Below are 26,254 nucleotides of genomic sequence, written 5' to 3'. Positions count from 1 at the left end.
GGATCAATGAAATCGTGTATCTATATTCACAAATTTGAATCACGTGTAAACTGCAGGTGTTTGACCTCTGTAACGAGGTTCGTACTTGTTGCCTCTGAGAAACTCTTGCGATCGATCAGTGGCGGACAGTAAGTTGAAAAAAGAATAGAATACCTAGTCCAGGTCAATAGTAATAAAGTATACTCGTCAAGGAAACCATATGTTTTAGAAAAGCATCTATTATTTGTATGCAAAGAATTATATGCCGCGCTTTTACTGATACGGATCTTACCGGCGAGACCAATGACTATAATTGCAGGTATTACGAAGATGCTGTTGCTGAATCCGTGTTCGATTGGACCGTCGAAACCACTGCTAAGATCCACCATCTCGAAATACGTGAAAATATCAACAAATTTTTAGGAACAAATATATAGTATCTGATCACTGAAACAGGTGTCACGTTAACGCCATCTAGGAAGCCTACATTATTTTGAGGTTAAGAAATTCGTGGCAAATAACAGTACTTCTCTTTGTTGCTAGCTAATTAAAAAAAAAATTCAGTTTGCTTCGATATTTTTCTGTTCAAAATACACCGGTAAAATTCCGATAGTGATACTTGTACATAAATAGACAATTTGTATATATTGATTTATAAGTGTAGCGCCGACGCTGTATCAATTTTTATACGTTTGTTAAGTTTATAATAATGTTTCACCGTTGGACAGCCCAAAACTTCTAAAAAGGAATAGTGCACAAGCAATTCATTTGGAAGTAGGAAATCAATAAATTTATTACTTTTTAAACATAATTATTCTATCGAACTTAAAGAGATATATGAGTACAAAATTATTATTGATTTTACAGAAGTGGTAATTGCAAATTGTATAATTTAAGTACACTATAAAATCATTTTAAACGCATTTGTTCGAAAGTACTGTACAAAACCGTTTAAATCCCGCGCTTTCCGAATGAGTCAAAATATACATAGTTGCGCAATTGAATAACGTGGTGTTGTATCCGGTACTAAAAGCGCGGTAAAATAACGTAAGAAAAGAGCTGCTTGTGAAGTGTTAACACGTTTATTCCGATTAAAAAGCTTCTTAAATTCATCATGTCAACGAAAAACACTACAGCAATATTGAAGTTCGCGAAATTAACTAATAAAGCGTATGCACCAATGAAAGGATCAAAATACGCTGCTGGATATGATCTGAGAAGGTATATGCGTGAATAAAATATTTAGGTTGCGACCAACTCTGTTTTCATTTGTTTCTTGTATCATAATTTCTAGCGTATGTCATTAAATATATTTCTTATTCTTTAAACAGTGCCTATGAATATGTTGTGCCAGCACGTGGTAAGGAGCTCGTTAAAACTGATTTGCAAATTGAAGTTCCTGATGGCACGTACGGAAGAGTAGCACCACGTTCTGGATTGGCATGGAAGAATCATATAGATGTAGGTGCCGGCGTTATTGATGCTGATTATCGGTGAGTTTTTAGACAAATATTCTAAATGGCATGTATCGAATGTATGGAAAATCGTAGTACAACCTAAAAAAATACAATTTCTCGTGTAAATCGAAAATGTTCTGTAAGAAATTATTATTTTATTTACTTTTTCATGAGCAATTATTGTCTTTTGGATTGTATTAAGATTTTCAATACATTTTTAATGCGCTTAAGTTATCAGGAAAATATGGAATGTATGCGATTTCTGGACTTTGGTTAGAGCTACTACGCAGTTATCGTTAGTTATCTTCAAAGATGTGTGCTTGCGGTCAGTGAATGCGTGCGTTAAAGATACAAAAATTTATTTTTTTTTTTTTTAAATACAGGGGAAACGTGGGTGTGGTATTATTTAATCATAGTAATGAGGACTTTAAAGTCGCACCAGGAGATCGTGTAGCCCAATTAATTTGTGAAAAAATCACATATCCTGAGCTTCAGGAATTAGATACATTAAATAACACAGACAGAGGAGAAGGAGGGTTCGGTTCAACAGGAAAGAATTAAGACAGTGACTGAAAAATATGTTGTTTTTTGTTTATTGCTATCACTAATATATCAATAAAGCTTTTTATACTTTTTTAATAAAAACATTCACACTAATGTAAAAAAATTAAGTATGGCACTGTAGAATATTTATCACTGTGATTCATATTTTTGCATTAGGAACTAAGTTTGTTTGTAATGTTGGTGCCTTTAACAAACTTTGAACATTTTTGAATTCCTTGTGCTTTGCATCTGCCAGCAGTTTAAAAATGACATTCTCCGAAGTAGCTATATGACATCCTATTCCTCTCATCCTCTGCAAAAATAATATAATGTAATCATGCAATTGATTCATAACTTTTTGTCTGTATACATATTATATTGTTGCATTTTTACTTCTAAGGCTAATATTCTATCCTCTTGAGTACGTGAAGTACAGCAGTCTGCGACAGTATGTACTTCAAATCCATGTTGTCTCAAGTCGATCGCTGTATTCTCTATGCATACGTGAGTTTCAAGTCCAATGAGAATAACCGAGTCTGGTTTTTGCCCAGAACAAATTGTGTTGAGGTCTTTCATTATCTAAAATTGATAAAATTTCTTAAGAAAATAGTTCAAGATATTAATGGTTTAGAATGAAATAAATCGCATAATGATCATACTTCAGGAGTACACATACTGAATGAAGTCTTTGCATATGGGTTCTTGACTCCAGAAATATCAAATTGAGGAATTGTTTTGCCCAAAGCTTTCGGATACTGTTCAGAGACTATCGTAGGCACATTTAAAAATTTTAGTGCTTTTATCTGCAGATATATACATAGTTTAGCTCATGTATAACCTTGAACTATAGTAGAAAACTGAATGGAAAAGTATTGCTTTTATGGCATACATGATATTCACGATATTAATATTTACCAATTTCACCGAGTTCTGCACGATTTTATCGAAATCGTACATAACTTTAACAAATGCTTCTTGAACATCACATATTAGTAGAACAGTTTTTCCTTCTTTTAGAATCGCTTTGGCCGCGTTCATAGCCATATGTGGAATTGTGCGTAAAAAGTTTGCGTGTAAATACAAAATAAAATGGTTCTGTGATGTCACAGAGTGAACCAGTTAGCGAGGTCACTGGTACAATGTCGACTAGCTTCCGTAGCGCAAGCTAACTTGCTTTCATGTTGTGACGCACGTGATATTATTCTGTGATATTCAAAGTTCATGGTCAGTCTTAGCTTTACTAACTTTAGACGTGTTGCACTTAATCGATTTTTAACGAACCCCCCGATGCGCAAGCGATATAATTAAGTGCATAAAGACATTGTAATAAATATATACAGGGTTATCCACTAAAAACGCAACTTGGATTCGCAAGCGCATATAACACGATTATCTCACTACTACACTTTAACGTCGCACTGCTCTCTGCTGGTTGTTATCAGAAATATGTGATTTCGACAGAGAACAGAAAGTACATTTTCCGATTGCGTTACGATTAAATTGCGCGTATCTTTGACTAAATCTCTACCGCGTTGGGCTAGGGATACGTTTTGGAGCATGTGCAATTGCAGAGGACCCTAGTTTCCTTATGCGATAGATAGATACATTAGTTTTCAAATTGTATAGCAATGAGAAAACGTATCTTCTGTCCTCTGTCGAAATCGTATATTTCTGACAAGAACCAGTAGGAGGCAGTGCGACATTAAAGTGTAGTAGTGAGGTATCCGTGTGTGTGCTCGCAAATCCGGGTTGCGTTCTCAGTGGATAACCCTGTAGTGGAACTATATTAATGTCTATAATTACGAAGGTGTTTAAATTAAACCTAGTTTATTGAATTTGACTGTGTAGATCAGAACTTTTGATACATTATGATTTTATGGCTGTATTAAGGCTATAGAGGCAAGAATAAAAATTGAAAACGTAGAAGATCGAGGGACCAAGTGTATAATAAGTATAAGTGCGTAATTGTAAAACCACGTTCGACGTGCTCTGTCAGAAACAAATAAAATGTTAATGCGTACGACAAGCGTGCATCGCGTTGATCAATCTGCGAAACATATTTTCTAATCTACCGTGGTACAAGTTTAGTGATTTAAATGGAGTGTTTTGGCGCGTGCGTGCTGCCGCAGCGATCCAGGTGCTGGCCCGATGTCGGAAGGCCACACAGAGCAGCAGCGACTAGCGGTAGTTAAACAATGCTGTTCCGGGTGGTCGGATGCACGGGTTCGTTTTGAGTTTAGTAAAACTGTTTTAAGCTGATCGGATCAATCGGTATGATGTTCGCGTACAGTTCGACTGAGGAATCGCACACGTTCTAACGAGCCAGATCTGTGTTTAATTCAATCTATCGAATCGTGCAGTTGGAGTTTGTAAACAAAGAATGGCCGTGGAGCCTCGTGAGACCGGGCATACGAAGCCACTGGTGCAGCTTTTCCCAAAAGCATCAGAATGCGTGTATACAAGTTGTTATTGGTAAGTGCATCACCGAAATCTGCACGACTTATCTAGCGACAGTAATATCGATTTGGACAAATAAACGTTGTCGTATTGCGGTATATTCCGCGATGGATCGATACGTTGCAGTGGCACAGAGACGGCAGTGCGATATGATGCCGCCATCTTTGTAATGTACGAAATACTCACGAATCAGGGTGCACCGTTTGCTACGCTTTGAACAGGCCCGCGCGTTCTCATGCCCTTGCTTATCGAAATGATTACGGATTTTGCTCATTGTTATCTCTGCACAACGGGGATATACGATGTTGAACGTGTTTCTTTGATTAATAATGCATGCGTGCCGGTAGATAATTGGTACGAGACGCTATCAGCAGCAATATGTATTTTCTGTGCTTCGACACGCACGAATCTACGACGTTTATTTCCTGACAAACATCGTAGCACACAAACTGTACGTTAATCATCTTTTGCATATCCACCAACTTCATTTCCATCCTCTGCCCTGCAAAGCTTTGAGTAGAGTCGTTTTACGAGTCACGCGATTTATCATTCGTATGTTCAAACAGTATTTCCATGCACTGTTTACGTTCCCATCCTGCTTGTATACGTTCCGCAAACGTTCTTCGTCGAATATCACTTGCACCTTCTCTACTTTTGCGCACTCGTTTCGTTTTCCACTTCATCAGATCTGAGGCTTCCGACTCCAATCATCGTTTTCTTTTCTCTATTTCTTGCTCTCCCCTTTTTCAATCGTGCATCGTCTGTGTTACACCGTATTGCATCAGATTTGCACATAATTAAGACGCGCGTTCGATTCCTGCAACACGTTCGTCTGCAAGAACAAACTGTGTCGTTCCAGCGAAGAAAATGTATGGAAGCTCTGTCAACATGTAGCGACCAGACACGGATCGGAATTACAGCATTGTTACGTTGCGTTCGTGAGCAATTCCTGGCGCAGCGTACCGCTTTGGCGACAACGGGCAGGGAAGGACGAGGATAAGCTCGTAGTTTGGGTCAGTTGGAAATTAAAAAAAAAAAAAGAAAAAAGAAAACGACTTTAAAATCGAAGATACCACGATTTCTCCTATTCTTAAGCCTGTTTTATGAAGGGGCTGGCTCTGCGGAAAAAAAACGTGTCTGTTTGTATCTGTAGGACTTCCACGTAATCCTTATCTACTCACCCGACGAAAGGGCGGTCGTGTACGATTTAGATAGCGCGTTGCCATTTCCGACGCATTTCTGGAAATACGCGATGGAAACGTTTAGATCGGACGAAGCGTTACAACCGGAGCATCACAGAAGATTCAGAGTGGTCCCAGCCAGCGTGTATTTGCGAGAGTTCGCGTCGGATCGGCGCCACATGAAACGGGAGGACGGCACATGGATCAAAACGCCACCGGATTATCCGCCAATCTCAACACCAAGTACGTTTATCGAAGTAGATTAAGAAGGGATATGCTGTCTACGTAAAAAAAAAAAGAAAAAAAACTGAAGGAATCTCTCTACTTTTCTCTTTCTCTCACACATGCATTTCTTTGTTTTCTTTTTTTGCAAACATTCCAGCCTGCAGGGACAACTTGGATTCCTTTATTAACATGGACCCGGGGACCGGGTTCGGGGTTGTATTGACTTTAGAGCAATTATTCGACCGATTTCATAGGCCGAACGCGAACGTAACGGCCCCTCGTACACCTCAACCGCAACCGACACCGACTTAAGTAAACCGCTATGTAAGTTCCGTCAGGATAACGATTGTTTGCTTCGATTTCCAATTGTCAAGAAAATTACCAATCGTATGGCCTAAGGGAATTGGTTAGGTGCATGTACCTCTTTGTGAGCTGAATTATTCGGTCAGAATTCGATGATAACGTTACTTAATCGTTGCTAATTAACTCAAAATCGCAGCCAGATATTTAGCGAACGATGACAACTAGATTGGAACCGATCGATTCATTTCCACGGACATTCCTGATTTTGATATACGTGATTTTAATAGCTCCCTTTACATTAAACGTATCGCACGCCCTTTTTTTAATCTTATTTCTGATCAGATTTAATTGCAAAGTATTTTTGATTGACGCACAACGTTTGTTTAAATATCGTTAAGTGCCGTTACTTAAGCGACACGGATTACCTATAATATTGTTGTCGAGAGCTACGCGGTTCCAGTGTTTGCTTCGGATTTGTCCGTTCTATTGAAAAAAAAATCAAAACTTGCCGAAGGAAGGTACGTCCTTGGGAAAATGATCTTTTACGGCGATAGTATTATTTATGAATATTGGGATGAGACGATGGGGCGTGTCTCTCGAAAATGCTTGCTATGAATAGCCACGAGTAGAGTACCGTTGTCGTGAAAATTGGTTTTCCCAAGGACGCGTACTCCCCTCGTTAGATGTGTCGGTAGTAAAAAAAGTAAAAAAAAAAAGTTGTCGCGTTGTCTATATCGATACGCAAGTTCGCAGTCGAGCGATTCGGCTTATCGTGTGTGAATAACGATCGCACCGCGCTGCTTTTTCCAATAGTCTCAATAACTATTTGCCTGTTGTATTTCTAGGCTACGCCGATATGTTTGTTTCCCTCTTTTTAAATGCCTCTTTTGTGTGCAGAGCCTTGCGGAGACCCTCTCGTCTCTGACGTGTGCTACACGTTAACTATCGACCGTATTCCAAGTTTTTTGAGTCGTGGTTACACGAGTGTCCTCGTCTTCTCATACGTTTTACCATAATGCGTAAATCTTTGTCACGGCTTTGCTCTATCGGTGGTATTATCGTTATAATTATTGTGTCAAAGACTGATGTATTTACGAACAATTTTCAAAACTCGAGGAGATTGCCTCTCCGAAGATATACATATACATATACATCTGTTAGTGCGCGTCCGGATGGACCAGACGCGGCTAAAGCGCTTATTATTATTGTGCAATCGATATAGTAAGGGCAAGAACTTGATCTTTGCGAGATAATGTAATTATTACGATTATTGTAATTCTTGTGATACTTTACACTTTCTACTTTGAATACCTACGCTATACTTGTCTACTGTTTGTACTAAAAACTGATTCTTAAAATGACCGTGCGTTCGCTTGTCGACACCTCTGTAATCCTCTCGCGAAACGGTACTTTGCTCGTAGCGAAAATCAAGATGCAATTCGAACACGCGTAAGGGTATGTTATATTAAATCTTCCACACGACCAATTGTCAACATCGAAAGATTTCATTCGAGTCAACGAATACATCTATTAGAATCCCGACAGAGAATTTTAACAACGAAAACTCGGGATTTTTGATCTTCCAGAAAAAAAAAGAGAGAATTACTCTGAGCGTAGACTCTGCTTACGTATGTATTATAGTAGGTTTCTCTGTTACTTTTCACTTGCTTAGTATCTTTCGAAATATTCCAAAAATAGTTCTTCTCGAAGAAGCTACGAAACGGGAAACTTGTATTGGCATACAGATTCTTACGCGATACCACTGAAAAATCACTTCGAAATAGCATCAAGATCGTATCGTATTAGTAGACGCACTACCGAACCAGTTGTCTTTCGCTCTAACTTGGCGTGAAACGATTCGATGGAAAATTCGATCGACAAGCGAACGCAAAACGGCTGGCTATCGGTTCGTCAAACGGGGAGAAGGAAGAAAAATAAAAGAAGGGATCGTTGAAAAAGACGAAGAACCGAGAGTCACGTCGATAGTTTAAGAGTTCGTCCACTCTTTGCCTTCCAGAATCATTCACTTGATCTCTTTGTCTTTATCATCGACATGTGTTTCTCTCCAATTCACGTATACCATGTTACTACTATTTGCATACGTATTTGTAAGCAGCCGTATCTGCGACTACGTAAAACCTAGTCACTGAATGTATCTTTCCGATGTCGAGTACGATACGTGACATGGAACGGTCTTGTCGCATTTACATGAACACCGGCATCGTATGTGGAAAACCCGGGACCGATTTTTTTAGCGTGTAATACCTTCGATTACCAAAATAGAAAACGAAACAAAAATGATAAAAAAAAGAAAAAATGGAAAAAAAGACCTAATCTCTTTATCGTTCAAGATACTACTAAATATATCTGAAAAAGTTATTATATATTATTATGATGATGATGATTATTATTATTATATATATATATTGTATACATATACATACATATATATATATTTATCAATATTTCATATTTATTATATCGATATATTTAATTATATTGTATCAATTTCGATACACCGGTAAGAGAGTTTAGTCGAGAATGTTGAATTATACCATATTATCGACGTCTGATGACCTATTCTCTTATCATTCTCACTCTGCGATATATCATATACATATTCTACGATTCCAAAGGGAAGAAATGAATCACGAATACTTTTATCACAATGTTCGCATGTTCACAGAGAATTATAAAAAGAGGAAAGAAACCTCTGTTTAGAAACTTTGTCTTTCGAGTCTATAATCAGTTATTGTAAATGGATGCACTCCGTTCGCCTCAGCTTTGGAATTTTATCAATGTACTTTTTAAATCTTTACGAATCATCACACGCTCCAAGGTCCTCTCTCCTCTTTCTCAGGTCAGGTGCCACGTTTATCGTTAACGCGCAGTGAAACGATCGAAACAATACTGTCGAATACTTCCAAATGGTAATCGAAGTTCAATTCCCGTGCGAGTGATTTCACTTTCCCGTATTACTTTCCTCACTCTGGACAGGGTCGTTCGGTACGATGAAACTTTTGTTCCTTCGGACGTATCCGAACGATCGCTAAGCGTTTTACCGATACCTATTTTTTTCAGCACAACTGGATTTTCGATTCTCCGTTCATCGTATTTTAACGAGATACTTGGTGTTTGTTAAAGTTACCGTTAAAACAAAGGGTTTAACGTTTTGCTCATTATGCGCACAGTATTTCCGGCGTACGTTTGATCTGGTTACACTGTTGAAGATTGTACCTTAGGCATCGGAGAATTAAAAAAAGGAAACGAATAAAAGAGAAGCGACGGGGCGCATGAATTTTCAAGTGTATATTGTATTCAATTTGCAAAAATATATAATGTATAATTACAGAAGTTACATGGTGAATTATCGTATTAACATCCCGCAACGCGATGCACGCATTATCGAGTATTTTCTGTACTGTCCGTCGATCTTTGCGTCTCATTTCGTATCGTAATTTTGTCGCACGCAACGCAATTCGTATACTTGAGTGATTTTTTAAAATTATCAGTACATCCTCTTTCAAGTTTGCGTAAAACATAAACGATATTACATGCGGTACTGCTGCATTGAACATTAATTTAGCGATAAGTATCCAGAGCATAGTAACTGCAAAATAACACGCGATAGGAAGGTATTGAATATTTATTTAACAAATTTGCAGAGCTCTTGCGTGTCAAATTGCATCGCGTTTTCGTCGATACTTATTGCTGAACGGTGTAGTATAAATAACTAACAGTGATACAAATATTAAATTAATGTCTAGAAGGAGCAATCGCTATAATACTAATCCTTCAGTATGCACCCTTCGATTTCGCAATTCGTTATGAAAATACAGTCTGAACATCTTTCTTTTTCTTTTTTGCAATGTTTTCAAGACATTAAGTTATTTCGAGAAGGTAATACTAGAATAATAAATATTTATAGAGTAGTAGTGGATAAGTAACTAGAAGTTAAGTAATGCTGAAATTGACTTACATTGACGCGAGCAATGTTACGAACGTACGTACTTAGGTGCATTAATTTCGTTCCTCCCTTTCGTTGTTCTACAACGCTCGGTTCTTTTTTTAGCTTTACTTAAACGCAACTGATATCAGTTACGAGTTCGATTAGAATATCCAGGTAAATCTGTTCTCCCGTTTCGTTTCGCGACACGGATGACCTTATCGAGATACAAACCACCCTCTTTGCGGATTTTAGGTCCGATAGTACGGCCTGTAAGTAGACATCGGAATATTGTTTTTCGATAAATGGTGAACGTCACCTTGGTCGTATTCTACGTCGTTGTAGATTCCGCTTTGATTCTGAAATAGCAGTATCATCGAATATCAGAGGCGGCCAAGCGTAGGGGAAGTGACATATCGGAAAAGCGAATACTCACTGCCAAGGATGATCTAGACTTTGGCCTGGGAACATGGAAACCACTGTGCTGCGGGATCAGATCAGCCCTGTCTTTATCCTGCGGCTCGGAATCCGAGCTGTCCGGATCTGGTTGGTGTCTTTGTCGCGGTCTCGTTGGCGCTTGAAGTCTTGGCAGTGGTACTGGTGGTAACGTTCCATGGACGTTGATGGGTGGATAACCGAACACCGCGGAACTTGGCCTAGTAGGACCCATGGGCTCCGTCTAAAGTCAGTCAAGAGTTTGTTATAGCATTTGCCAGCGAAAAATGTAAAATATACACGAAACTACGTAACGTTCTATTCCCTTGCCCCTCGAGTTCCCCGATCGGAGCAGACGAGACGAGCTTTCCGTGTAAGTAAGTCAAAGAACCATAAGGGTTCTTATTACGTACAGCGTATACGTTGGCCGTTGCCATATGGTCGCCAAAATGTGCCCACATGTAAGGTGGCAGATTGGTCGGTGGTCCTTGTTTCACAGAAGCAAGGGTACCCACGGAACCCACCCTTGCCAGGGTTCCTGGAAGCGTACCAGGTATGCCACCCTGGATGTAACCGTACACCGGAGAGCCAACAGATTTCTGCTCACGCGACCACCTTCGACTGAAACGCGTGTAGAAACATATTCTGAGATGCCTTTTCTGATTTTTACGCGTAATAGTAAGAAATGAAACAGACCTCCACATAACCAGACACACTAGTGTCAAAACTATAATTATTAAAGCTGCTACGGACGCTCCTATTGCTACACCCAGGACCTCTCCATCGACCTCGCATTGAGCACCATAATAATTCCCAGTGCATCTTTGAGATGAACGAAAATTAGTACAAAGAAACAGATCTTTTTCTTACCGTTGCGTAGTTCAATATACTCACGTGCACTGCATGTGGTCACCCTGATAAGAACACGACCCTCGATTGTTGCAATACGTGGAAGGACACGAAATGCAAGTCCTGCCAGATTCGTTGAGGTCATCCTTGTGGGGATCCTTCAGTCCTGTATTGCAGGTGCAAGTAAAGCCACCCCAGTTATTTGTACAAATTGCCGAAGAATGACAGTCATTCAGTTCTGACGACGCGCATTCGTCCAAATCTACGAAACGAAGCACAGATTAAATTGCTGTTGCGAATGTATCGAGTGGTATTTTTTTTTCTAGGCTGACCTTGTAAATTTGATATAGATCCAGCAGGGCTCTCGACGTAAAGGGCACTATTCCCTATATTGTTACTCCTTCTGTGAATAACGCCGAGCAGATGCCTCTGCAGCTCCCCAGCCAAATTCGGTCTAATTGTTCTCGGTTCGTAAGTGAGTTTCAGGGTTGCGTTCACAAAGACTCCGCCTTGTCCTTGGCTCACGTCCCCTTGATACAGTCCATTTACGAAGGAACCCATGTACTCGTCCGAAAATGGTGTCATCGACATAGCAGACTCGATCTAAACCGTAGAAACAAGTTCTTTTGTGTCTGTATACCTGCTCGGTAGAATAATTTAAAATAAAGTTGACTCACAGCTCGGTTCGCTTCGTAAGCTAAGGTCTGATAGGGCTCGGAGTCGCGGTCGGTGAACCCTCGGTCCCAGACGACTTTTCTATCATAAATTTTGTCCACTCTGATGGACACCACGATGCTGATAATTTCTAACGAGAAAATTTCAGAGCGAGGTTTAACAATCGCTATCTGAATCAGCATCTACTATAATCGAAACGATCAGATATTTACGAACTTTTGCATGGCAACGAATGCTGCAATCTGGCGAATCCTGGCTTGCAATGGCAGGCAGACACGCCTTGAACAGTGGCACAAGCCTCGTGTTGGCTGATGTCGCAAGTGCTCGTGTCACCCACGATGCAAGTGTCAATTCTGACCGGAGGTGGGGTTGGTCTCCTCTGGAACGTTGGCCTTCGAATCGGCCCACTAGGTCGAGGAGTAGCCGTCGGTGGATCTGGTTGGGCGATTGCAAATCTGTAGGGGGAGACAGCGATGAAAATTAACAGATCAGATCGAAATGTTTTCATTGGAAATTGTCGAAGATTGCCAACCCCGTTCCAACAATGGGAGGTGCTTGCGTCCTGGTCGGTTGAGGCTGAGTTTGCACGTGCGTCGATGTTCGATCCGAATTCTCGAACAGATTCAAGTAGGTCCTCTTCCCGTCGATACTCACAAATCCTTGACCCTCCACCGCTGATGTCAGGATCACATCCGCGTTTCCTCCAGCATTCACCGGTACTCTAACACCTTCGCCTAAACGTAGACCACGATTTAGAATTATCGATGAAAGTTCGACGATGATCAAAGGTGTAAACGTTTACCTGAACCTCCACCAGGACCTTGAATGGCCGAGACTGTGACATCAAAAATATCACCCAGTGGTGGGTGTCTCGGAGGTGCATAAGGTCGTTGAGTAGCCAGCCCTTGAGACCCCGTGTAATCCAAGGTATCATCAAGGACGATCCCAGGTCGGGGTCGGTAAGCATAGCGATCCGTAGGGGCTACAAAGGAAATTAATTGAGCATGACAGTTTGCCAGACCTCCTCTACAAAGGAAACTTAATCGAGCATGCTTTTGTTCGTTAGAGCTGCGTGAGGAATTCATTATAGAACGCGATATTGTCTTATCGAACGAAGAAAAAAAAAAGTTTCACCCTACCTGAGTTCTTGGAGAACGTATTAGAGACTGGCGTGTGAACTATACTCTTCTCCGACGTGGTCGACGTGGTCCTCGTGAAAGTCGAGGGTAAATTCTCCGTCGGTGTTGCTATGCTCGAAGCGATTGTGCTCTCAAGAACGGATGATTTGCTCGGTTCCAAAGCGACCGTGCTCGGTGTACTCCCGGTATTGTTCGGACCATTATTCGTCTGGCTCGCGGTCGAATGGGCCATCGTTTTCGTGGTAGTTAGCTCGATTATCTGAACCGACGAACTGGTTTCGATATTCAACGTCGACGTGGAGTAGGATTTCGTCGACGTTTTAGCTATGCTCTCCTTACTGTTTGGCTTTCCATTGTTCGCGCTGGAACTGGGTCTGTGAGAGTCGTTGATTTTCAACGTTTTCGTGGGTTTGATCGGCGATTCCAACGGCATTACAGGTTTCGGTGAATCTCCGTGGTTGGTGATCGTCTCGTCGTCGTGGCTGGGCTGCACCGCAGCTGGCGACGTACTTTCAATATTTACCTTGTTCTCTTTGTACGGGAATTGATGTTTATTTTCTTTTTTGGCGGGGCTCTGAGATTCGGAACCTTTCGCTGGTTCCTCGTTGATCGGCTTTTCGGTAGTCTTCGAATCGACTTTATCTTTTTTGTTATTATTCTCCTCGTGACTCTTGGTCGTGTTCTTCGCCACGCTCGTGGCGGTTTCGTTCTGTTCGGTGTCTTCCTTTCTCGTGGTGGATTCCTCTGTCGATGAATTCAGGTCAGCCTGAGGTTTGTCCGAGTGTTTGTCGTCTTGTTCCTTCTCACGATTGAAAGTGGAATCCGACGATGGTGGCAGTGGTTTGTACGGGGATATCGGCCGTCTGTTTCCACCTGAAAGTGGAAAAATTCCAATTTAGAACGGAGAGGAATAACACGAGCGAAGTCTTAAACAGCAAGGTTACCAGGACGATTCCAAGTCCACGGACGATTTCCTTGCGGTACGATCTGTTCTGGCAATGGAACTCCGTTCACGAAAGGTCTGATCGGCCTCTCGGGTGGTAGTTGATTGACCATCGGTCTATCCGGTGCTGGTGGTTTTTCGAAAGGGTACGGATGATCCGGCGGCGGGGGTGGATTCATTCCAGGCGTGTCAAAATCGGGTGGTAACGGTGGAACGTCGGAAATTCTCGGTGGTCCTCTGTTATTAATTCTGGAAAAATACGATCAGACACTCTTAGATAGCCAATTGAGAATTATAATCGCGCATCATTCACAAATCTCTGTACCTAGTGGCTTGAATCGGCCTCAGAGGTCTCACCGTGTTGGCAGCCACGTTCACGTTCCCATTCAACAACTTGACAATACCCGTGATGATGTCCTGTATGTCAGGGTTTGCCTGTCGATGCCCTGGCGAGGCGGTCTGCAGAATGGGCGGTGGAGCGTGCTCGCTATAGATCCTGGGGGTCTCTTGCCGAGCTCGTCTTTGTTGATCTATAGCTTGCAAATAATGTGCCTGTTGGTTCGACACTCCAGCCATTTGACGGGGCTCCGACAAGAGTTTTGGCCTCTGCGGAGCCCCTTGTCCTTCCCCCGACATGGACTCGCTGGTTGTCGGTGATATGCTGTAACAATAATCCAGGAAACATCCTCTCGTTCGAGTTTCTGCTCTCATCGACGAGGTTTCACGATTTTCTTCGAGAATACAAGTCGGACTTACTGATAATATTCACCCGGTTTAACTTCGATGTTGTTCCCATCGATATGATCCACGTGTTTCGAGGATGTTAATTCGTCGATGGACTCCACGTGCCTGGTGTTACCATGCTCGAACCTAGCATCGTCTTTGTCGTAGCCGTTAATACTTTTCGAGCTTTCGAGTTGAAACGCTGGAACAGTTCTTTGGAAGGTCTGTGATCCGTCGCGATGGAACACGCTGGAGGTCCTTTCCGGGCCCGTGTACGCGCTGGCACTGAGAATTATGTCCTCCCGAGAGGGACGAGAGGAGGTTCGATCGTTTTGGATAGCCGAGACACCTGCACGTAATAATTTAGACATTGTTCGCGTGAGAAATAATCTGGCTATAAATGGTACCCTACAATTATTCCGCGGTATTGTTCGATCGTTTTTGTTACGAGTTTAGCGTCGAAAGGTAAAGATCGTTTGAGAAGGTTTCCTTGGATCGTTCGATCAATCAGGGATCCCAGTTAAATCGCGTCGGTGATCGCAAAAAACGCCGCGTCGTCGTTGGCCGTGGAAGGGCCGCGATCGGGCGTTGCAAAAAATCGAGAAGATCAACGAGCCGATCGGGAAGGAAAACGGTACTCGAACGGTTGACATTCTCCAATCCGGTATCGAGTGGTTTGACCAACCGTGGACGTGACGCGTATGAAATTACTACTATCTCTTTCCTGGTTGTTCTTTCGTTCCCCCGGTGTTCTCGTCGCTCGCGTCACACCGCTCCTCTCGCGTAAAACTGGGATGGTGGCAACAAGTTCGTTGACATCGATCGTGTTCGATCGGTTACGATTTCGGCAGCCGATCGATCGATCGATCCCGGGATACTTTCTTTTTTAATCCCCGGCCACGGATTACGCGGTTTACGATGCAATCAACGCGGTTTACGATTTCGCCCCCGTTGTCAGCCCGTTTATTCGACTTTCCAACGTTTAATATCGCTTTTACCGTACCCTCGTTGGGAGACGCGCGCGACACCAGCCGTTTTACGATCCGCGCGTTTACCGCAGGGGGGGGGGGGTAGGGCGTGCATTGAAATTCCGTTGGTAGACAGAGGGGAAACAATGGGAGAATTTCTATGCAACAATTCAACGACGCGCGAAGCAATTTAAGTGAAACTACGATTGCCGACCGGTTGGCGTAGATCATCGCTGCTCGATAGTAACGACCGGTGCCCTGAATATCGTGCCGGAATCTGGAATACTACCAGCCGATGTAATTAACCGTTCCGATCGCGGTGTGTAACACACGCGAGTATGCGCTCGAGTGGGACGCTCGCTCTTCGATCTTGTCGAGAGGCAGCAGCCCGCGAACGACACGTTCGGCTTTGTCTCGTAGAAAGTGTGCATATTACACAGTATCATTTTCCTCCGCGGACTTTTTCCTTCTTTTCAGAGCTTTCACCGTCTATGACCGACCGTTTCGAGGAATAACCGAGCCCCGAGACAGTTCCTGTTGTTAACGGGATAATAAGAACAACGTTCTAACGGGGCTGGTGCGTTTCATTAAAGGCAGGATTAGATAGGAAGCCAGTCGTCGAGTCGAATCGCGTATAGCGATCTTTACGGTTCGTTGTTGATAATTAATTCTTGGTTAATGCAACAGTAAACCGTTCGGGTAGATAAGGTACAATGGCGTCTTCGATGATTAACTTCACTTTTCGATGCTGATACGTTCTAATCGCGTTCTTCGTGAGCCAATGTTTCCCATTTCCTGTAACTCGCGTAACACCTCAACTAAGATCTATCGCTAATTAGGAATTGTACGAAGCGACACGATTTTCAAACAGTTCGCAGTTCCAATTAAGCTAATCGCTGCTTCGTTCTACTTGGCGAACATCGTGCTCTCGATGTTCCCTCTTTGATTCCACTGCGAACGCTAGAAAAATATATATCGATGAACAGCACGAGTCTCTTCGAGATCGAATCATCGCGACATTTCGCGTAAGTTCGGGTCACGGCTATCTTCGCTGGCGTCGTGAGAATTACAGTTTTAATTGTCGATGTTAAAGCGGACAGCAGCCGACTTGGTTTCCAAGGCGTGTATCGCATCTAGAACAGACGGGGCCGTTATCAAATAGCGTGAGAATCTAAGTAGGTGAATTACGAAGCTGTTGCGGTCTTAAATGGTGCGGTAAAACCGATGGTAACTCCCATTGAACGATACGTTCCACTTTCTGGTATCGTTACATCTGTTCGCGGGTTGAAATTATTATAGTTGCTCGTTTATCGGTTTCTCGTCCCGTCAGCCGTTAATTAATCGATTACATTGTTGAAATCTCGCGTGACCGTAGCCGCTTATGTTTCGTATCCGGCGTGGACTTAATCGGCGAGCCAGTTCGTCGCGCGCGTGTCGCCAGGACTTTCGTTTCCCATTTGGATCGGTTGCATGGATAATAATTCTGAAGGCAGGCTGCGCGTTGCGAACGAATAACGGTGTTTGGGAACACCATAACCTTGCTAACGTGAGAGCAACGGATAGAGATCCCGTGAGAATGTAGGTGAATTGCATGGTTGATTCTGTCGCAACGAACGGAATGCAGTCTCTTGGCCAGGTTCGGAACCTCGCTGCTGTCCTGGATCCCCCGGTAGTAGAGAGAGAGAGAATCTCTCTCTCTCTCTCTCTGTCTCTCTCAGTTCGCGCACGCTGAATACTCCAACTCGTTACCCGAAATAATTAGCGATGCGTTCCCCGGTTTAATTGCTCTTTTCGAATCGGCGCAACTTTTACTTCGCTAATTAATTCCATTTTATGCATTTTTGCCCGTCTCGGCCACGCACGCGATCATCTCGTACGAAACGAGGAAAGATCTACCGATTAGGCACGTGCTCGTTCTCGATCCTCCCTTTCGTGATACTTTCCACCAACGACAAGCTCGCACAGCCGCCACGGGGCTATTTTTCCTAAACGCAGGGCGTTCTCGAACAGTTTCGAGAAAATGCAAGAGTTAAAAGACCTCCCTCTCTCTCTCTTTCTCTCTCGTCGCGGTGAAGTTCACGGTAAACACATCACGAGCTTACGAGACGTAACGAGGTAACACAGTTCTGTCTCGTGAGCGAAACGTCCGTAAAAATATTACCGGTTCTAGATAGCTTCGATTGCCTGCTCGGATACATGCGTATTGCAATGATAATATTTACCAGCGAGTGGACTCTGCTAATGGAATCTTCTATAGGATTAACGACCGTCCGTCTCTGCTTACTAATTTCAACCGCATTTTTCTCATCGCGCCTCTCCGCAACCTCCTCTGTCTTGCTCGATATAAACGCCGACCTCGCGAGCAGTCGATCACGCCGCCATTATTGATTCCACCGGCGGATGGGTAAAAGGAGGATCAATAAAGGCGATGCATCTGGACAAACCCCCTGGAAATCGCCAGTTTCGCTGGTTGCCCGTGCTGGTTTGTTATAGATATATCTAGAGCCGCGTGAGGTAAGCTTATGACCCCGTGACGCAATTCGAACCGCGTAAAGAACACGACATCGAGGAGGAGGAAAGAAACGTCGAAGGGGTTTATTCGTGGAAGCGTAGACCGAGCTATGCGCCGTCTCTCGAGGCGGTAACGGCAGAGTTAACGGTACACCATTCCAGCCTAATATTTATTCTTTTCGCTGGTAAACGTGGCATTTGGTACCACCGCCTACGGATTCGACAGGTGTGGGGTACGTTCGACCTTCGACACGTGGCTTCGAGGAGCTGTTCAGATCAGAGATACCTCTCTCGATACCTTGCAGGACGAGATCGTCATTTTCGCATCCGCACGCGGTGTTCGCGTTCGTTTGGCTATCGATGCGATCGTCGACGCGATAAACGATATAGACGATTCATAGAAGAGTTTATTCGTCATATTAGTGTCGCGAGAAATCGACTTGAAAGCAAGCAGTTTAGCTTCATTCAGCCGGGGCTTGTAGACCCGTTCCACGAACGTCAGCAGATTTCGTATGACGAATATTATTGGGAATCGTTCGTGTTTCCTTTTGGAGAATGACGAACCAATCGACTTTCTGTTCTACCGCGTACCACGCGATTTCGTGACACTTTCACGACTAACGTGGTTGTTGGGCGAAAGTCGAGTGACGAAACCCGGTGCCGGATACGTTCCTTTGTGCTGTTGTTCATCCGCGTTAGCGATCACGGTAGCTGTCTCACGCAAATTCCTCGCGTTACGTAAACGAGACGATAAACAAGATGAAATCCGAAAAAAATGATGAAACCCATATACGGGCGCCGGTTAATTGCGCCGGGGGCTTCCGTGTCGATGACTCGCGGGCCCTCGCAATCAAGCCACGTTTGGACTCCGAAGAATGTGGAATTTGCATAAGGCAATGAACCGTTCGAGAGTCGGAAACTATTACAAATTGTAAGCTTTCGAACACGTTTCCATTTCCATCCAGTTTTTCAATTTCCACGACGATTCCGTTGGTTTGTAGCCTCGCGTACAAAAACTGTCGGTCATAGTGGCCAGCCGTGAAAGCATAAATTTTTATCGAACAGCATATTTGTCTGGGTCGTGAAAATCTCGAGGTAGCAGGTACGTGCGCCAGAACGCGAATGCACGTCATGCTTGCAGCTTTCTCCTCTGTCGCTCCTGAAACGCGGCTATGACGCGTGTTTTGTTTCGCGGACGGTTCGCGTCGGTTCGTGGCTCGATTTTGTTAATTCGATTTTTATTTCCACTCCGCAATTAGCTTTGTCTTCGCGCAACGGAAGAACCGACGACACTCGGTACGCGAGAGGAGTTAATTATACTCTCGACAACTTTACATCGCTTTTGAATATTTATAGTACGGTTAAGTCTTGGCGGGTCGTCGAACTTCCCTTTTTTCCTTTTTCCATATTGTTCGCCCGGCTCTAGTTGCAGTGTTGCAGCTGCAAGGTTCTCATTGTAAATTGTTTATACACCTCGCTCGGTATTAGGCACAAAGTCATATGGAACCGGATGTATGCCTACCTAGATGTCTGCATCGTGGAAATGCTAAATTATCGGTTATTATCTGTTCCCACTGTAATTACGATGAATCAATTACTCGATCTTTATAATTACACCGGCGAAACTGGCTTCGACTGTTTCTCGATCGTTATCAACAATTCTGGGAATGGCGCGAGCGATTATTTCAATGTCACCGTAATATTTCACGACGCGATCGTTACAAGGTTCTCCGGATGGAAATTCCAAAGACAAGTGTATCGGTTTTTACATCGATCTTGCTCGGTGGATCGTCGCGAGATTTTCGACAGAGGTCAAGATACCGGTTTAAAACTCGACCGCACGTGGCTGCTTCGAAAGCCCATCAAACAGGTTCACGCGTTAATTCGTCGAATATTTGCATCGTCTTACGGCTAATGAGAATTATTGTCGCGGTGGACAATCCTTGGTACACGCTCGCGATTCTACGCTAAATTGTTATCCGTGGGGGATCGTCAAGCGCCAGTGAAACGGCGTTTCATCGTCAAGAGAAACCGCAAATCGTCTTCTCTAACGAAATACCACGCTGCCCTTGTTAGTCGTATTAATTCGTATCCTTCGATAAGGATACCGGATGCTAGTTGGGTGCTCGTCTGGGCACGAGCAGGATCTATCCACTTACCTAGTAGGATTTGGAGCGACAAGGTCACTAGGACCTTCGACGCCATGCGCCCTACCATCCTGATTCCTTTGGCGTGGTGCGGTCGAGAGGTGTACCGCGGTTAGTCGTCCTGATCAAGGTCAGGCTAATGTCAAGGACACTTGGAAGGATCTCTTCAGGAGTGCTCGCGGCTGGACCAGTCTCTATCGTTGTAAAACGTGCCATGATACCAGCCGATCGCCGCCATTTTGGATTGCGAGCCTATGCCGAGTAAAAACGTCGAGCATCGTGGAAACTTCAATGCCCCCGTCTCACCATTCTTTCCTTTCCTCCTCTTATCCTTCCACCGGTGGCTTTTTTTTTCTCTTCGTCTCTTTTGTTCGGTCTCGCACTCTCGCGCACGCCGGCTGACCTACTTGCCCGCGGATAGGTCCGGTGTACGCGTCAGCTTTTCGGTCGTTTGTCACCCAATTCCCGGTGCGTTTCGCAACGCTTCTTAGAGCTACTTCCTCGCTTTTTTTCTCTTCCGACTTTGCAGCTTTCTCGTGTTTCTTTTCTTTTTCCAACCTGTGTCACGACGCTGTGCCAGTATTTCACCGTGCCTCGCGATGCGGGCTGACGTCGAACGGAGATACACGGTGTGTCCCGATTAAGCAGGAAGTTTCACTTGAACTCGGATTTTAGAAACGTCCAGCGAGACAGCCGTACAAGTTCTACGCGACTCTAATCGCTGTACATATTGCCTCGACTATTCCACATAGCTGGTATAGATTTTCTCTTGGATCTTGAACTCTGCTTTTCTTCGGCTGGCTTCTTTTACATGATTTTCCCGTGGTTCTCGTCGATCACTTTTCACCCCGTCTCACAAAACTGCACTGATCCCTTGCACACTATCGGCAAACCTACACGCGTAAATCCGTTCGGAACGTATTATCGATTTCCTATGGAATTATCACCCACTGACAGGACTATTCGGCTTTCTAATTACTGGAGCACGAACCAATCTACCTTCGCCCGATAATACCACCGTGTCGGTCGAGCAGTTCGTTCGATCAATCCTGAAAGGAATTGGAAGGTAAATTCGAGCAGGGAGAACGAAATCCTTCGAGGCTTGATCGAGTTTCGTTCGAAGCTCTCTTCACGGTCGTTCACACGGGACTGGCTTACGTTTGAGGCCGGTCATACACGGTTTCTCCCACTTGAACTGTCCCATGCTACACCATGGTGCACTATACCACACTCTTCAGGAGTGTATACGTCACGTCTTCGTGGCTCGTTTCCACCATGCCCGGCCGTCTACTCGGCTGCTGCTCTCCCCTCCACCACGAAAAATTTCTCTCTTCAACCCGTTCCCGTCGTTCTTCTGTTTCACGCCGATCTCCACCTCGTACTGGTCCCGTCTTCTTTCTCCGCCGGCGTCATTTCGATCGGCCGGCTTTACCTCGACCTACCTTTCGATTCTTTCGGGACTTTCCGCTCTTTCTGAACTTCATCCAGCAGCGGGTCTCGCGCGGCCTCGTGCATCTCTCAAGGTTCGCCACTACTTTTTTCCGCGTCTCGGCTTCTTCCTCGTTCCCCCGGTCGTCGTAGCCGCAGCGAAGCGTGTCTACCTGCCGCGGCGGTCCCGGTTCCCGACGACCTGCACGCCGATTTTCCACCTGCGCCGCAACGCCTCTCGTCTCGTCTACCCGGTATTTTCGCCGCCGCGAAAGGGAAACGCGAATTTTTTCCGCGATGGGAAGTACATCGCGACAGCCGCCTGACCGATTTCTTTCGATGCGGGCAGCATTGCGCAAGAAGACGCCCGTGCCGAAGCGTACGCGATGATAACGGCATTTTGCAACCAGAACGCGAATGCCAGAAATTTATCGATCACCACTGACATTTATCTATTCAACATGGTTTACATTTGTTTCGCCGGTTTCTGTTCCGCTCTATTCGCGAGCCAATTACATAGCGAGCAGCCATTGTCGAAGCGCCATCGAGGAACAAACGTGACGAGATTCGACGAGTCGAGGTGTCGAGGGTATTAAGATTGATAGCCACGCATCGAAATCGTCGTTACGATTGGTGAAATGTCTCTGAACCAGATCTGGATTTTTCGGAATTCGAGATACGTGGAATAATAGCACGCAACGCGCTCGCTTTCAGGTGGAGAGCGATCGTAATCGTTAAAACGCTAATCAGTTAAGGAATATTTTGCACAATTACAGCAATTCGACGAGAGAGTTGCACACTCACGAAAGTTCAACAGGTGCGAGTCTCACGAAGTTTCTCCCGAGCCTCTCGGTTGTTCTTTTGGCCTCGAAGTAATGGTCCCGCGTTGCCGTACAGCTGTGCCCGTGCAGTTTCTTCTTCTTCCCCTTTCTTCATTCTCGGTACGGTGAAACCAGACCGAAGTGCGACGCGGGGTTGCGTCCTCGATCACTCGAGCAACATTGATCTTCGAAGCGACGCGGTGCCGTCGTCACGGGAATTGCATCGCAATCTTCAATTTCGTTTCGCCATCGAGCAACCTGTCCCTACCATCTTAATAAAAAAAACCATGCCGCGCGTCGAATCCACGGAAATTTGCTACAAAGTGTCACGAAACTCGAGCTCGAGTCGTACGAGCCTAGAAATTTCTCCGGTTTTCCTTTTTTCTTCACCCGAATGAGATCGGTCTTCTCTTTTTAAGGTTTCGTTTAGAATTCTTTTGTCGAACGGGCAAACTGTATTTTTACCCATTATTGACCTCACGTAATACGGGCGCACCTTTTCCTATCCTCGAAGTTTGAGAAGCTTAGCGGGCCCCTCCGCATTGCAACGCGATACGTAGAGAGAATTAAAATTGCAGTTCTGTATAACGGGTAACCCGTTGGGCAAGTATCCATGAAATTGCTCGGTCAGTAACTCATCCTCGTCCGGAATCGGATAGCAGAATGAAAATCGTTTCATTATTCCTGCCGGTTCAAAGAACTGAACGCCTAGCTTTAATTACAGCTGTGTTACTTTACTTCTCTGGTCTTTCAATATTTAACGATACGCTCGATGAAAGTTTTGCCGATTAGACGAGTGTCCTAAATTTTATGCTCTCCGTAAAATTTAGTTGTAGTCGATCTACTTTGCTGAGCAGAGGGCTCGACGAGTCTCGGATATGCATTTTTGTATTGCTATCGTATTTCGTTTCGTTTCGTATCGCAAAAAGTTTCGTCGAATACTTACGTCTACGCTGTATATCTCGTTCACGATAAATGGCACTGGACACTTTTTGGGCATGTAAATTCGAAAACAATGAGACTTGACCCGCCACTGATCAGGTAGCTTGTTCGACAGTTAGGTACTGGAAAGACAGGTTCCTTCGGTCGATAATCAAACCACTAGCGCTCCGCAGTCGGTACTTCGAAGGTTCCTAGGGTTTTCAGCTTCGTTCCAGCTTTTATCGATTACACGAGAGAGTTAATTAGAATGCATGTACGTTCCACAAACATTAACGCGCGTCTCAATTTAAGAAAAAGATACCATCGAGTGTACCACGTATCGAATCGATAAAAGTTTCCTCCGACGTTGCAATCGTTTCTAGGACGCGGATAAAAATGGCCACCGATGGAAAAAGAGAATGAACTTGTTCGCGAAACGCGATCGGAAAGCCGAGCAGCAACGAGGAGTGAAAAAATCTAGGCGTGAAAATACGCAGTCGTATCGGAGCGTAATCGGACGGCGGCTCGAAGGCCGCGTTAATACCCTCGTTTCGTGCGTGTTTCTCTATGCAAGACGCGGGCCCAGGATACGACCGCGTGTTCGGTTCTCTATTTTCATTCCAACCCGGGGCGAACAATAGGGGATCTAAATTGGGCAAAAACCAGTCCGCCGTCTAGTTTGGCGAGGCTGAAGGCATTCTCTGGTGCAGCCGGGACACGGCCAGACACCGACAGTCGGGGGTCCCACAATAAGGCCCCCGTCGACGTAGCAGCCGGTGCCTAAAATCGATCGGCACCCGGCTGGCCCCGTCGCCGACTCCTTTTCCGCAGCCACGGGTGAAAGTGGTAATTAACGACGCGCACCGAATGGAATGTCCCATTCCTCTGTCGTTCCGGGGACCCTGTCGCGAGTGGTTCATCGTACTCTCGACCGGTTATGACACCGTCACACGTCCTTCTTTTATTTACCCATCGCCTCTCTTATTATCGTGCATCTTTTCGAGACGACATCTACCTATTTCGCGGCGGTGCTTCCTCCGCCTCGCGAAATCTGGTTTGTTCGATCTCGATGCCACGTTTGATCGGATCTCGGCGATCGTATCGAGCGCGAGGTACGCCGCGTGCAACTATGTCGATTCTTTCCTACCGATCGTGAGCTCGTCTATTGGGTATACCATTAAATAGGTACCTGGGCTACAATCGCATCTAAACTCGCTGAACGATTCACCCGCTTTATTGCCACAGTGATCGACTAGGGTAGTTACAGCCGAGTGACTAAAAGGTCGGAATTATTTTTAGCGGTTCAACCGATACGAACCTGGAGTAGGGGACGGGGTCGATACGCACGATGTTCCACTAAGGATGATAAGAACTCGAAATGCACATTTCCGTGACATTCCGGAGTTCGCTCGTGGTTCTACAATCGGTTCATTGTGTTCTCTCGTTCTCCCTTTTTCTTCCTCTGTGTTAGCCTCGAAAATTTTACGCCTTTGTGGGAGCTCACCAGGTGTACACGGTTTCCAGGTGGTTAGAACTGAATTTTTGGATCGATACGGGGAAAGACAATTAATCTTGCGTTCGTTCGATAAGTTCGTTCGATAAACCCCGTTTCCTTTTGTCCCTTCGAGTAATCCTCGAAAGAATATCCAGTCCCCAATATGTTAGATCTTTCGGTCTCTTGGTTTTCCCCAAAACACGACACGTCAAAGTAAACGCTTTTCTCGAACGGTCAACATAATAATCCAGCTACCGCTCGAAAAGCGGGACAATGCTCACTTTGTCTGGACTTCTAACTTTATGGTACATAACGGGACTCCTTTGGCGAAATTTCCAACGATTGGCCCGCCGTCTCCCCTGAATTCGGTGTTCGCGTTAACAGCCGTATCGTAAACCCTGGAATATTTGTTCCACCGGGGAAGCCACGGTTGCCGCAATAACCGAACGATGCGTTAACGGTGAACGGCGATAATCTATTCCACTATGTCGGCGTGTACGGCGGTTCGAGGAAAAATGATTTTTACCTACATTTTCCAATTAGTCACGCGGCTGGCAACGTGTGCGGAACCCGTTTCGAAAACGGTCATTAGAATGACGAAGGCGGTCGTATATCGATTCGCGGGTCTAGCCGGGATGCGTTTCCTTCGCCGATCGTGTTATCCACGTTTCCAGAAACCTGCCAGCACACTGGCACCTTTCATCGCGGCCAGCAGATAAGTCGGTGTAAACAGCTTGAACAACCAATGACGCGCACGAAAATGCTCTCGTAATCGTTCTACCGTACACAACGAACAACCGTTTTTTACTCGCACGCAGATGCGCGAAATGATTTTCTTTCTCTCCCTCCCTGTATTGCGCGAGCAGTGGCGTACTCGTTTAATCAAGGCGCCGAATACCTCTTAATTAGAAAACGTTCGGCTCCGTCACGGTCGCGTACGGCGCATCGATCGTTCGAACGAGCCATGTTTCACGACACCTTGGACGGTTCCACGGAAACCTGTACGCGTACATACTTCTCTCCACGGATGCCGAGAGGAGACCCAGGCGAGACGAACGAAATACGGCCGCGCGGAGCAAGGGACACGCGTTACATTACCACTTGAACC

At 44.7% G+C, this 26,254-nt stretch overlaps 4 protein-coding genes across 6 annotated transcripts in view; 2 read left to right on the top strand and 2 right to left on the bottom strand.

Moving 5' to 3' along the window:
* Positions 1–1,008: 1,008 nt before the first annotated feature.
* Positions 1,009–7,747, top strand: LOC143432641 (protein N-terminal glutamine amidohydrolase). Its single transcript, XM_076909415.1, has 5 exons — positions 1,009–1,200; positions 1,311–1,472; positions 5,296–5,449; positions 5,590–5,860; positions 6,000–7,747. Exons 1-5 carry the CDS (start codon positions 1,094–1,096, stop codon positions 6,152–6,154), a joined length of 849 nt encoding a protein of 282 aa, XP_076765530.1. The 5' UTR covers positions 1,009–1,093; the 3' UTR covers positions 6,155–7,747.
* Positions 2,005–3,328, bottom strand: LOC143432625 (isochorismatase domain-containing protein 2). The gene is made up of 4 exons (XM_076909395.1): positions 2,895–3,328; positions 2,639–2,782; positions 2,373–2,558; positions 2,005–2,292 (listed from the first exon to the last, which is right to left on the bottom strand). Exons 1-4 carry the CDS (start codon positions 3,021–3,023, stop codon positions 2,140–2,142), a joined length of 612 nt encoding a protein of 203 aa, XP_076765510.1. The 5' UTR covers positions 3,024–3,328; the 3' UTR covers positions 2,005–2,139.
* The window catches only part of LOC143432610 (cyclin-dependent kinase 4), a 30,471-nt gene continuing 8,151 nt past the window's right edge, over positions 3,935–26,254 (top strand). Inside the window, exon 1 of one of the 2 annotated variants that reach the window (XM_076909366.1) lies at positions 3,935–4,451. The gene's annotated coding sequence lies outside the window, so the exon portion shown is untranslated. Of the gene's footprint in view, positions 4,452–6,037; positions 6,167–26,254 lie in introns of those variants that run through there. The other variant, XM_076909368.1, reaches the window with a different exon arrangement.
* Positions 9,442–22,009, bottom strand: Pwn (calcium-binding EGF-like domain-containing protein pawn). Of its 2 annotated transcripts, none has more exons than XM_076909301.1 (15): positions 21,924–22,009; positions 14,889–15,204; positions 14,458–14,793; positions 14,134–14,381; positions 13,190–14,062; positions 12,853–13,032; positions 12,583–12,784; positions 12,267–12,505; positions 12,053–12,180; positions 11,708–11,978; positions 11,421–11,637; positions 11,223–11,348; positions 10,940–11,147; positions 10,528–10,770; positions 9,442–10,450 (listed from the first exon to the last, which is right to left on the bottom strand). In XM_076909301.1, the coding sequence occupies exons 1-15, from the start codon at positions 21,994–21,996 to the stop codon at positions 10,343–10,345; spliced, it is 3,768 nt and encodes a 1,255-aa protein (XP_076765416.1). In that variant the 5' UTR covers positions 21,997–22,009; the 3' UTR covers positions 9,442–10,342. The 2 variants fall into 2 exon arrangements, with proteins under 2 accessions (XP_076765416.1, XP_076765417.1); XM_076909302.1 differs by lacking the exon at positions 21,924–22,009 and adding an exon at positions 20,494–20,989.

The sequence above is a fragment of the Xylocopa sonorina genome, chromosome 1 (genome assembly GCF_050948175.1).
Source record: "Xylocopa sonorina isolate GNS202 chromosome 1, iyXylSono1_principal, whole genome shotgun sequence".
Classification (NCBI taxonomy): domain Eukaryota; kingdom Metazoa; phylum Arthropoda; class Insecta; order Hymenoptera; family Apidae; genus Xylocopa; species Xylocopa sonorina.
Note: the sequence above shows the minus strand (reverse complement) of the source record. Positions and strands in the feature narration are given on the sequence as shown.